Source organism: Cebus imitator, unplaced genomic scaffold (assembly GCF_001604975.1).
Source record: "Cebus imitator isolate Cc_AM_T3 unplaced genomic scaffold, Cebus_imitator-1.0 Scaffold767, whole genome shotgun sequence".
Taxonomy (NCBI): domain Eukaryota; kingdom Metazoa; phylum Chordata; class Mammalia; order Primates; family Cebidae; genus Cebus; species Cebus imitator.
The window spans coordinates 186,587-200,256 of NW_016108082.1; the positions used below are offsets into that span (position 1 = coordinate 186,587).

Genomic DNA, 13,670 nt, shown 5'->3' on the forward strand with positions numbered 1-13,670 from the left:
ACAGACAAACCCAATATAAAAATACAAAAATACACAAAGAAAAGGTGAAACTAGTAAACACATGAAAGTGTATCACTAAATTTTTTTTAAAAGTCCACATTTGGAGAGAAGAAATACTAGTTTCTACCTAACTGACAAATCTGTTTAGACCAGCAGAAATTTGTTCATCCATTTTGGACAATTTGGTTGTCTCAATTTTGAATACACATTACCACTAGACAGGAATTCCAGTTCTAGAAATTTAGATGCAAGACGCATTGCAGCAATAAATTTTAACACTGGAAATAAATATGCAAAGCAACCCAAATGTTTCGATACAGGTACAGTAAAATTATGGTGGGGGTATGTGTATACATCATGAATATTCAGCCCTTGATTTAAAAACTACCAGAAATAAATACATATCTAGATCTGACTTTAAGTGAAAAGGCAATCAGAATATGTGCAGTATGACCTCGTTTTCTAAAATCTGTTTTGTGTTTGAACAGTATGGAAAATTCAGGATACCCAAACCCAACTCCCTCTGCAGACCGAAAATGAAGAATGGAGCAGTCACTTTTCAATTTATACCCTTGTCTTAATTGATAAATGTTTTTTTCAGCAAGCATTATTAAATTAACATAATGACCTCCTCCTCCAGAATAAGTTCTTGCCAACTTTTTCTCCTCCCTGAAAACAGTGAGTGATGTAATCCACAAAGGACTTTCAAAAAAACTTAATAGGCTGGGCCCAGTGGCTCATGCCTATAATCCTGGCACTTTGGGAGCCTAAGGCAGGTGGATCACTTGAACCCAGGAGATCACTTGAAGCCACAAGTTTGAGATCAGCCTGGGGAAAATGGTGAAACCCTGTCTCTACCAAAAATACAAAAATTAGTCAGTCTCATAACCTGTCTCTAAATAAAACTTTTAAAAAGACTTAATAAAAGATTCTCATTTGAAAATCATGCTGGCCAGACGATCACTTGAGACCATAACATAGGGAGACCTTGTCTCCACAAAAAACTTAAAAGAATTTGCTGGGCTAGGCCAGTCCCTGAGGTGGGAGGATCGCTTACCAGGGGTGGCCAACCTTTTGGATTCCCTGGGCCACACTGAAGAATCATTATGGTGGGCCGCACACAAAATACACTAACAATAAAGCTGATCAGCTTAAAAAATGTAAAATTGGCAGGGTGCAGTGGCTCACGTCTATAATGCCAGCACTTTGGGAGGGTGAGATGGGCAAATCACAAAGTCAGGAGTTCCAAGACCAGCACGGTCAACATGATGAAACCCCTTCTCTACTAAAAATACAAAAAATTAGCTAGGCATAGTGGAGGGCATCTGCAATCCCAGCTGGAAAGCTGAGGCGGGAGAATCACTTGAACTCCAGAGGAGAAGGTTGCAGTGAGGCGAGATCGCGTCACTGTATTCAGCCCAGGTGACAGAGCCAGAGTCCATCTCCAAAAAAAAAAAAAAAAAAAAAACTCTTCATAAGATCAAGACTGTGTTGGGCTGCATTAAAAGCAGTCTTGGGCCGCATGTGACCTGCAAGCAGTGGGTTGGACGGGCTTGGCTTAAGCCCAGAAGAGGCTGAGGCTGCAGTGAGCTGTGATTGTGCCATGCCACTGCACTCCAACCTGGGCAACATAGTGAGATCCTATCTCAAGAAACAGAAAAACACGCATGCTTCATACATTCAAAATAAACTGATACACAACACTAAAATAACTTTCAGGGAACACACTGAAGATGAAAACTTTCAGGAATAAATTTAACCATACTGCAAGTACTCGTACAAAAGCAGTCTGAAACACAAGACAACCATGGCACTTGAATTTTACTTGTACTAATCCACCTTTCCTCTAACACTTCCTCACTCTCACAGAAGCTTCCTTGGACTTGCCAGGAAAAGCTGACTAGAAAGGCCAGCCACAGCGTCATTCCAGCTGAGTTGTCATTTTTCCTATGTACTATTCTCCCACCCCAGCAAAATTACACATGCACAAAGCTTCACATACAGAGTAACTCTTGGCCCACAGACACTAGAGAAAAACATCCAGAAGTTCTTAAATCAACATTTCAGAATCTGTACCAGAATACTACTGTTTGTTTCTTAAATCTCTGACTTCAAGTAAAAGGAAATATGATCTCTATCCTTACTGCTAGGGGGCAGGAGAAGGAACTGGGGTTTGACTATTTAGAATGAATTGTAAAAAAGAACAGATCAGAACTATAGTAACGATTAATAAATTGCTTTCTTTAACCAGTAAAGTAACTAGTTGTTGGAATAGAGCAAATCATGTGAGAGTAACAATGGTCAAACATACCCTTCCCTAGCAAAGGGTTCAGAACTTACCATTTACAAGTTAACCATTAGGCCACAACTACTTCAAATGTGAATGTAAGTTTTAGAAGTAATGAAGCAAACACCTCTCTAGTGGCTGTATTAAAATGCAAAATTTTATACATATATCCACATGTATGAATTTTTATATACATATATCCACATGCATGAATCTCAAAAAAATACACCATATTGCTCTCTTACCTTTGCACTAGTGATTGTACCAAATGGAGAAAACTCTTTACGGAGACGTTCATCATCAATACCATCATCAAGATTTTTCACATAAAGATTAACACCCTAAAAAGAAGAAAAGAAAATTATAGAAAAAGAAAACCATGGTTGTACCTAAGCATATCTCCTATTATTTTATCCCATGTTTCTTCTCCTATCCCCTCTCAAACCCTCCAGTTACCTGGCAGTAACTGAAATGAACGTAAAATAGGATTCCTCATCCCTGTCTTATTTTGCTTGTTCAATTAAAAATGAACCTGGTATCTGGTGATCCTATCTTGCTTCATCTGTTCAAATTTGCGTTTAAGTTCCGTCTGCCGTTCCACCTTTTTCTGAGCTCGACCAACATAAATTTGTTTTCCATTGAGCTCCTTTCCATTCATCTCATCCACAGCCTTCCAAAAACAAACAAACAAAAAAAATCACAAAAACTTTTCATTAAAAGTTCATTAACAGTTAAGATGAATTTGTTAAGTCACAAAAGCTGTTCCAAAACCTCAAGGTTTTGGGCCAATATAAGCTACCAATTTATGCTCTCAAAGCTAATGCATAAAATGCAAATAACTGAAAATATAAAAACATGTAAAATAGTATGTACATTAACTTCAACACAAGAACAACTCAAATTTGTACCTCCTTCCTCCTGAATACAAACCACTTACTTTCTGTGCATCTTCATGCCTTTCAAAGCTTACAAATCCAAATCCTTTGGATTTTCCACTTTCATCAGTCATTACTTTCACACTTAAAGCAGGCCCTAAAAAATTGTTTTAAGTAAATCAATGATATTCCTTATAACATTTACGTTATACATTTCAAATCTCAACATACAAAAACAAAGTCATTTAAAAAATGAGATAAAAAAATTTCAAAACTCCGTAAATTGATTCCTCCCTCCCAGCCTTCTATGCCCCAGGTAGATGTACTTTTCTACTTGAAGATTCTTTATTATTAAGAAAGTTAATACCTTCTTCTCTCCCCTGGATTCCTCCTCCTATTGAAGTAAGAATCCTTTCTCCCCTTTTCTTCTCTAAAGATACTATCTCATTCCATTGCCCAGACTAGAATGTAGTGGCATAATGAATAGCTCACTTTAACCTCAATTCCTGGGCTCAAGTGATCTTCCTGCCTCAACTTCCCAAGTAGCTGGGACTAAAGGCCAACATACCACCTTGCCTGGCTAATTTATTCTTTGTAGAGATAGGATCTTGCTATGTTGCCCAAGCTGATCTCAAACTTGTGGCGTCAAGTGATCTTCCTTCCTTCACCTCCCTAAACGCTGGGGTTACAGGTATGAGTCACTGTGCCAGACCAATTTGATTTTCTTTATATTAAGAAACAAGCATTTATTAAGCTTTGGACCACCTTCAATAGGGAGTGGAGGGAATACATGGTTGGACTCTTTGGTAAGACAGGTGATTTAGGAATTTGAAAGACAGAAGGAAAAGAATTTAAAAAAAAAAAAAAAGACACAGGTGAATTACCTGGAGGAAGAAGCATTTATTTCTGAAGACATGTTTTCCCCCAACTCCCTCTAAAGTGAGAGACAGGTAACTGAGGCAAGCGGTATCTCAGGCAAGTGGGGCAGAAAAGGTTAAAAATCACATTCAATTACAGAAATTTAGAAGGTGTATGGGCAAAGTCAGATTTTCTTCTGAATGTGCCTCTCTTCTGAGGCCAAAGTCAAGAAAATATCTGATATATTTACATATTTGTGGTCAACTTATATAGCATTATTCATGGGGTAGGTATTCAACATCAACTTTTAGAAATAGCTTTTTTTTTTTTTTTTTAAAAAGACGGAGTTTCACCATCATGGCCAGGCTGGTAGTGAACTCCTGACCTCAGGTGATCCGCCCACCTTGGCCTCCCAAAGTGCTGAGATTACTGCACCCAGCCCAGAAAATAGCTTCTAATTAAAAGATGTTAAGAAGCACAACAGCTGATATAAAAGGCAGTAGCTAAAGACAATTTGGGGTGAGATGTGAAACATGATATCACCTTCTACATTTTATATTATCTTTGAGCAAAATGGTATTTTTTTGCTTAAGTAGTGGAGGGCTCAATGTGGCATGCTAGCATGACATGAAGGTATTAGATTTCCTGGCTGGGTGCAGTGGCTCACATCTGTAATCCCAGCACCTTGGGAGGCCAAGGCAGGTGGATCACTTGAGGTCAGGAGTTCGAGACTAGCCTGGCCATCATGGTGAAACCCTGTGTCTACTAAAAATATAAAAATTATCCAGGCAAGGTGGCACACGCCTGTAATCCCAGCTACTTGAGGTGGAAGTAGGAAAATCATTTGAGCCCAGGAGGCAGAGGTTACAGTGAGTGAAGATGGCAACACTGCACTCCAGCCTGGGTGACGGGGCGGTCTTGTCAAAAAAAATAAGTAATGTATTAGATTTCCTATTTTATTATTTGACATACTAAAAAAAGCAAGCCACCTCTAAGTTCAACAAAAAATGCAAAGGGTGGGGTCAAGCAAAACATCTGCATGTACATTTAAAATTTTTTAAATCTGTTACACCCCTACCTAAACTAAGACTGGTTTGTGTTTCATTAGTTTCAAGTTTTATGAAGTTATTTTTCAATGCAGGAAATAAGTATTTTAAATCCCAAGGCAGTATCACTGAAAAATCTGGATTCTTTGCTTCATCTCTGAAAGTCATTGTTTCAAACTGCACAAACACGATGTTACTTAGACTCGCCAGCTTTACTGTCCTATGAGACTGCATTCCACCATAGGCTGGCTGTGTCAAATGTATGCCTCTGATGGCAAGGGGTTTCTAATTGCATGCATATATATACGTGTGTATATATGTACACACATATATATATACACACATAGCACAATAAGGTATGACCGACTAGTTCAGATTTTTAAATATTTAACTACAGATGTAGTTAAATATTTAAAAATCTGAACTAGTCGGTCATACCTAATTGTGCTAATCTAATGCTATTAACCTTTAACATGGATAGAATTCTATTTATTTGCATTATACTACTTTGTAGTATAATAGATAGCCAGTAGCTTAATTCAAATAACCACAAATATTTTTAAAGTACCATTTAAGTCTAATTTTATTGACTTTTTAAATATAAAGTACTAGCTAAAATTAACATTGATAATTCAAACTGTGTGTGTAGAAATTTAATTCAGACACATTACCAAACTTGCCAAAGAGATCCTTAAGGCGCTCATCATCCATGTCTTCTCCAAAATTCTTGATGTAAACATTGGTGAACTCTTTTGCCCTAGCTCCAAGTTCAGCTTCTCTTTCTTTACGAGACTTAAATCGTCCAACAAATCTAGTAAAATATACAGGGACTATAAAATTAGATTCTATTCTATGATGTTCAGCTCAATTAAGCCTCTAGGTTGGTTTTCTTATTGTTGCTGAGAATATTCAGAATCTCTAATAAAAAGCGCACTACAAAATAGAAATAGGGCTATAATTTAAGATATGACACCATGACATATATAAACCTCTTAACTATAATCACAAAAAAAGAAACATTTCTTTTAATATATATTACTCTCTTCTCTAGCTAACCTAAGGTTAAAGGGATGACACCCATCAATATAAATGAGTGGAAATGTATGTGTACCATGCCAATAAAAAGACCTCTATCAAATTAAAAACCTTTCACTGCTGTCATTTCGAAGTGGCCCTTATGCTTTCTCTGCCATCTCCTAGAATAAAAATTTAAACTTCCCAATCCTTTACTCTAACATAGAACAGCCCGCTTAAGTGTACATTTTCAACAAAATGACACTAAAACTCAATTTTTCCTTTTATTAGTAATTCAGAACAAGTATCACTAGGCCAGGAACAGTGGTTCACACCTGTAATCCAAACACTTTAGGAGGCCAAGGTGGGACAATCACTGGAGGCCCGGAATTCGAGATCAGCCTGGCCAACATGGTGAAACTCCATCTCTACTAAAAATACAAAAATTAGCTGGGTGTAGGGGTACATGCCTGTAATCCCAGCTACTTGGGAGGCTAAAGCATGAGAATCGCTTAAACCCAGGAGGCGGAGGATTGCAGTAAGCTGAGATTGCACCACTGCACTCCAGCCTGGGCAACAGAACGAGACCACGTCTTAAATAAAACAAACAAACAAACAAACAAACAAACAAAAAAAAAAAAGGATCACCGAAGGAAAAAAAAGTAGCACGTGTCACAGCATAATTTAATAAGCAGCAAAGGAGAAGGAAAAACCATCTTCCATAATCTCATCCTAATCATCTAAATCTCCTTATCTCTAAACTAGCTTTGGAACTAAAAAATAAAATAAAAATAATTTACTTTTTGCCCCACAAAATATGGTTGATCTTCACCATGCTGTTAGTTTCATAAATATTCTCAATGAGAGCTTATTTTATTGTAAGCATCACTTTCTGCTTTGTTAATAATGCTGCAACTTTTTAAGAGACATGCTCTTGCTATTTTGCCCTGGCTGGAGTTTAACAGCTATTCACAGCCCACTAGAGCCTTGGCACAAGCATCCTGCCTCAGCTTACCAGTAGCTGGGAATAAAGGCACACTGCAGTAAAGCTGTAACTTTATGAAAGGCACTTTGTGTGTTTGTGCTTAGGACAGTTATAAATTTCCAAAAGGGTTATATCAAAACAGCAGTATATCATTCTTTCCTGGATCCTGCCAGTGTTGGGCTTGTTTTCTTTCTTCCTAAAGCACTGCTGACAAGCATTTGTGAGTTCTATAATGCTGTATGTCTCTCAATTTAAAGACTATCTATAAGAATTAGCTTTGGTAAAGATTGCTCATTATTGAGGAGTTGCTGGTTTTCTTACTGACTTGTATGGGTGTTACAAGGTCTTTCTTTAATCATAGAATTGACTTAGATCTTAATGCATCTAACACACATTCAAGAGTTATGTAGTTCTCTTAAGAACCAAATCTAATGTGCATACCATCATTGCCATTTACACAGCAACAAGAATGCACAGATCATTTACATGCACAAATCATGACCTTACTGCTGAATCTGCCTAGATTGTGTAATCCACCGGCATTAGGGATAAAAAGATTTAAGATTTGCCATTCCTTTGACAAATCAGAAAAATTGTTTTTGCAGAAACATCTCAGCAGCAGGAAAAAAAATCTGTGAACTAGTAGAAACAGCCTTATGCAAAAGGTTTTATCAGTGACATTAACTTTAAAACTTACAACTTTTAAAAATTAGTATATTTCAAGAAAAATTAAGTATACTTCAGGACAGATAAACCCTGAAAACCTGATTTAATTCTACTTATTTTTATACTTCCATCAATAAATTGCAGCAGTATCAGCAGAAAGCGTGGGCTCTGAATTCATACTGGGTGTATATCCCAGATCATATGTATTAACAGTACATAAAAGCAATTATTTTGAGTTTTCTCACCTATAAAATGAACTAATTTTACCACTACCTCAGGAATTATGAATATTAGGTTTGTCTGGATTCCTAATTTTTCACTAATGCACTCATTTTGAAAAACCTTCATATTCCTGTTTACCTATCTTCTGTTTTCCTTTTGGTTTGAACGTTGATCAATTACATTAAGCCTGTTATTTGTATGTTATACTTAATGTGTAGAAAATTCAATTATAAAATCAAGATTAGCTTATTAATCTTCACTCTTGAATACAACTATATTAACTTTTCTTTTTTGTTGTTAATCTTTAAAATATTTTTATTCTTTTATCTTATGTGTATCTAACTTTTCTCTGACAAAATATATTAACTTTTAAAATGAATGGATTTGGAACTATTAAAAATAAGATTCTAGATATTTATACTTACACTTTGCGATCATTTAGGAGCATTCCATTCATTTTTTCAATAGCTCTTTCAGCTGCTTCCTGCGTCTCAAAGTGTACAAATCCATAGCCCTTGGAACCATTTTCATCACAAACCACCTAGGGAAAAATGCATACCTGTTTTTCTTTATTTGCTATTGATTTAACATTTGTTAGTGTTGAGAGAATCTGTTAGCCACCTAACCTGGGTATTTGTGAAATAAAGATATCCATTACAGCATAGCTCCTATTTCAAGCACTAAACTAAAAGTAGCTCAACAATGTAAACATGTTTACCGGACATTTTTTGGCTTACCTTACATGAAAGGATGTTACCAAAAGCAGAAAATGTATCATACAATGCTTTATTATCAATGGATTTGTCCAGATTTTTAATGAATATGTTGCCCACTCCACTTTTTCGAAGTGATGGATCACGCTGAGACCACATGATGCGTACTGGCTTGCCCTTTATAACATCAAAATTCATGGTGTCCAAAGCACGCTCCGCTGCAGGAAAGACATTTTCAGAGTCAATATTAGTTCAAAATTTTTGCTGGCTACTTAACATTATATAAACTATGGTGAGTGGAGTGGGTGGACACATGGTCTCACAGTTTACACTTCCTCTTTAAGCTTCAAGATGGCTAGGCCTTTCAAGTATCACATACTGGTGTGTGACCTAAGTTGTAGAAAGCAAAGACAAACACCCGAAGCCTAAAAAATTCTCATATATAAAAAGATGCTATATTGCCAATAATTAATGAATTCTTGAAGTAATCTCTTGCCTTAATTGCCATGAAATCTAAAAGGATCTTTTGTTCCTAGTTAACATAAAATCCAGATTCCTTCACATACAATTCGTTTAATGAGGAATATAAAAGACATTATTAGCAATAGATTTTTCCACAAGCTGAATATAGTTTACAGATTTAAATATTTTAACTTCTTCCCAACTACTTGCTAAAATTGGTCATTTCATTGCTAATGACTAACAATATTATACGAAAACTAGTCCATTTCCTAAAAAACGAAAGTTTCTGAATTATCAGGGGAAGGGGAGATTTCAAGTGATTCATGGCACAACTTCCTATTACCCTATAAAAAAATGAAAGGCTAGACCAAGATTTGAATCATGCTTTCAAAAGCTAAAGTTGGACATACTTGGTTTCATAATCACAGAATTTTAAAAACATTAGGTCTGCAATATTCAGAAATCACTATTAATGTTTTCTTGACACATAAAATCAATTTCACCTTAGATCACTGATTTACTTAACAACTGATTTAGTTATTTCTGAATAGTGCTAGAAAATTTCAAAATTTACAATTTCAGGATCTATGAAGGACTGAATTATTATGTATACCTGGTACCATTAAAGGCTCTAAATGAAATAACACATCCTTAAGTAAAGAATAGTCCTGGAAGAGAGGTAAACGGTCCCTTTTTAAGGCCTGAAACAATTTCTACAAATTCCATGCCAATATACATTTGAAATTATTGACAGGATGAATTTTCCAGTCAACTGTTTTTTATAAATGAAAGTTCCAGCTTTTAGAATATAGCGATAATCAGCTGTTAGCTCATTATCAATTGACCACACCTACTCAGCTTCCCTATTTTTTTTTTTTTTTAGCTGACTTTGCTTCAGCTATTTTTCAATGAGTCACCTCTTCAGATGAAGTTGAATAATGGTCACTTTCAGAAACTGTTCTGCCTATCAGTATAGCAATAAGTTTTATTTAAAAAATAAGAACAAGAAAGCCACTTAAGTAATTAATTGGAAGGATGGTAAACTGTACATACAGAAACTAGATAAAATGGAAAATGGAAACCTACCATCTTCTTCTGAGTACTTAGGGTACTGGTCTACTGATACAGACTGATAATATATATTGTACACTGTAACCTCGACAACCTGCAGTTTAACTTTTCGAATCCCAAGAAATTTAAAAATTGTTTTTTGGATTTAAATACGTTAAGCTGAGGAAGAGTAACACTTTCAAGTTATCATTTTATGGTCTCTAGAATTCATTCACATTTTCTCTCCGACTACTCAGATTGTGATAACTTGCCCCAAAGTTATCTACCCCCATCTGACAAGCATTGACACATCGTGCCTAAAGTTGACAAGAATTGTTACAAAGTGACATCTGGAGTTACTGCTTACAGAGCAAAAAAGGACAGGAAACCTGCAGTGCAGTTTTACAACTTCTGACTGTTGTCACTCAGTATTTTGCTTCCAAAATCAGTATGAATTTTACACAGTCAAGAGCTGATCAGTAACCAAAGTTCTACTGAATGAACGGAATAGAAGTTTAAATTCCACCCTTAAGGCTTTCCTACTAAAATAAAAATGAATTCTTCATATTCCAATTATTTGACACCTATTCAAGCGGCTGGACTGTAGGGGGAAAAAGGTAAAATTGGGCTGTAAAATGGAATGAAGCTGACTTCTCAAAGCCAATTGATCTAAAATCCTAACAACTCAACAGACCATAGATATTATTTACAAAATTGTGTTTTGTTAACTGTTTAACTTCAAAATAAAAGCACAGTTAGCTGCATTCCCCCAAAAATTTCAAGCTCAATTTAATCTCCGTTATTTGTACTCAGTCATTTCCCAAGATTTACAAGTATCATGGGCCACTTTTAAAAATAAGAGAAACTTTAACTACTTGAGTGCTACAGATAAGAATGGTTAGTTGGTATTACACTAAAGCAACATTTTATAGCCAAAACTGGCTAATCTATTCTATAAAGAAAAGTCCCTCAAAACGACAGGAACTATTTCAGAAGGTAACAAATAATACACTTGAAAACTGTCAGTATTGTGAATCTAAGATAAAATTTGACTAAAGATGGTTTAAGTTGCCTGAGAAAACTGGCCTTCAAAGTGGTTAGAACCTACATCCCTTCCTCCTCCCCTGCCCTTTTAATGTTAGGAAATGCTTAACCTAGGGGAAACCCCCAATGCAATGTCTCCGGTAAATTCCATTGCTACCTCCATCAGTCACTGATGAGTTCTGGAGAGTGGACTCACAAGCCTGAGGACCACCACACCACACATTGTCACCGGAACTTTATTCTAAGGCCTGGTGGCTCCCCCAGGCGACTGGGCCAGGAGCAGGAGCAGGCCTTGGGCCTGCGAGGTTACAGGGTTCAACACGTGGTATTTTTCGAGCACCGAGTCGCACTTCCTCCCCAGGCTAGGGGGCCAGCAGGAGCTCCGGGTGGTGGGAGCGCCTCCACCTCTTAGTCGCGAAGGGAGCTCGGCGCTTGACGCCCCAGAATCCCAGGGCCACTGGCGGGAGCGCCGCGAAAGAACCGAATCTCACCCACCCTCCCGGCGCGTCATCACCCTAAAGTTTGAGAGCGTTTGAGGCCGAGAAAATGGTCGCAAAGCAAAGGAGGAAGTAGCCGGGCGTGCGGCTGCCGGCAGCGTGGGTCCCCGCAGGCTCCCGGAAGGCGGCTCCGGGAGCCCCGGCGCCTTCCCGCCGGCTGTCGCGGGGTGACATGCCCTCCCGCCCCCCGCCCCGGGCCCCGGGCCCGCCGGCCTATCCCGCCCGCCGACACCGCCCGAGCCTCATGGCCGCTCGGCCGCCCGCCCGCACGCTGAACCCGGCGCTCACCGTCAGCCGGCTGCTGGAAGTTCACATACGCGTAGCCCAAGGAGCGGCGGGTGATCATGTCCCTGCAGACCCGGATGGAAAGGATGGGCCCGGCCGGGCTGAACTTCTCGTAGAGCATCGCCTCGGTCACGTCGGGGTGGAGGTCCCCCACGTAGAGCGAGGCCATGGGGTAGCTGGGGGCGCTGGGGTTCATCTCGGCACGGCTGCCCGCAGGGCCACAGGCCGCGACCTTTCCGTGAGAAGAAGAGAGCGAGTGCCGGGGCCGGGGGCCGGAGCCGGGGGGAGGGGAGCGGGGGCAAGCGCAGAGGGACAAAAATCAACCGGAATCGAAAACTACTCAACGGCCGCAGAACTGGGTCGATCCGCTGCCGCCGACTGCCGGCTGCGGGCGGGGAGCGAGGGTGGCGATGTCGGGTCCAGGCAGCGGGAAGGCCTCGGTCTCTTGGTTCCTTCTTGGAGCTGCTGCGGGGCCGCGGGCGGGCGGGTCGGTCTCCGCTGCTTCACCGGGTTATTTTATAAAAGAGGAAGAAAAAAAATAAAAGTCTCCGGCGGGGGAGACGCGGAATTTTTGTAAATTTTTTTGGGTTTTTTTAAAGATTTTTTTAGATTTTTTTTGGATTTTTTAATAATAAATGTGTGTTCCGAGCCCGGAGCACACACTCCGCACTCTCAGCACTAACCGCCGGGGAGAAGGGGAAGCACCGCCTCCTGTACCCTCTACTTATACCCCCCGCTGCACTTGCCCCGCCCCTGCGCGTCTGACGCCAGGGCCCTACGCGAGCGTCAGCGCCGGCGGAGGAGGAGACGCGGAGACGAGGGGGAGGAGGGAAGAGAAAACAGGAGGAGAAAAGAGCAGAGAGGAAGGGAGAGGTGGCGGCGGCGGCGGAGGCTGTGGTGTGGGGGTGGGGCCGGGACGGATGGGCGGGGCTTTTGCGCACGCGCCGCGGCCCGGGAAGCAAGCTCGAGCTGCGTCGCGCCCGTGGGGGAGGGGGAGGGTGGCTCGCGGGCGGTCCTCGGAGGCGTCGGCTGGGACGACCCCGCCTCCAGCCACGCCCGCCTCCAGCCACGCCCGCCCCCGCCTCCACCCAGAGGAGCGTTAACCCCTCACCGCGGCGGTGGGCGGTGCAAGGGGCTTCCGGGTTCCTCCGCTCTAACCACCTCCCACGTGCCCGTCTGCCGGGGGCCTCTTCCAGCCGCGGCCGGCCCCGCTCCCCTCACTCCCGCTCCGAGGGACGCCGGGCACTAGTGAGCCGGCGTGGTCCCCTCCGGACCCGGTTTCCGAAACGTGCGTAGGTGGAGCCGGGGTGGCTCCCAGATCTCTCCTACCGGGACCGCACTACGAGTCCCAGCGGGCAGCGCCGCCACGCGCGTCGGCCTCAGAAGCGGTGCCTGCTGGGAGCTGGAGTCCTCAACGGACGCTGAGCTCGCTGACCCCAACTGGCCGCGGGTCCTGGCCACCCGCTGCGGGACCCCCAACCGTCCTGCGCGCTGGACTCCGGCACCGCCCCGCAGAGCTCCCGGTGGGGGGAGGGAGAAAGAAGGGAGGGCCCCCCCCCCCCCCCCCCCCCCGGTTTCTCCTCATCTGTTTTTTCAGCCAAACCCTCCTCTGTGTCTACATTGGACGTTGTCGTTGGTCAAAGTGGCTTTGAGATAGATGTGTTGG

General features: G+C 41.1%; 1 protein-coding gene across 1 annotated transcript in view; it reads right to left on the minus strand.

Annotated features, from left to right (window-relative positions):
- The window catches only part of PABPC1 (poly(A) binding protein cytoplasmic 1), a 21,656-nt gene extending 8,544 nt beyond the window's left edge, over positions 1 to 13,112 (minus strand). Inside the window, exons 1-7 of the mRNA XM_037735274.1 lie at positions 12,008 to 13,112; positions 8,691 to 8,884; positions 8,379 to 8,494; positions 5,738 to 5,877; positions 3,225 to 3,319; positions 2,820 to 2,957; positions 2,533 to 2,628 (exon numbers count right to left, since the gene is read on the minus strand). Coding sequence (XP_037591202.1) covers positions 2,533 to 2,628; positions 2,820 to 2,957; positions 3,225 to 3,319; positions 5,738 to 5,877; positions 8,379 to 8,494; positions 8,691 to 8,884; positions 12,008 to 12,200 — 972 coding nt within the window. The 5' untranslated portion in view covers positions 12,201 to 13,112. The remainder of the gene's footprint in view (positions 1 to 2,532; positions 2,629 to 2,819; positions 2,958 to 3,224; positions 3,320 to 5,737; positions 5,878 to 8,378; positions 8,495 to 8,690; positions 8,885 to 12,007) is intronic.
- Positions 13,113 to 13,670: the final 558 nt, after the last annotated feature.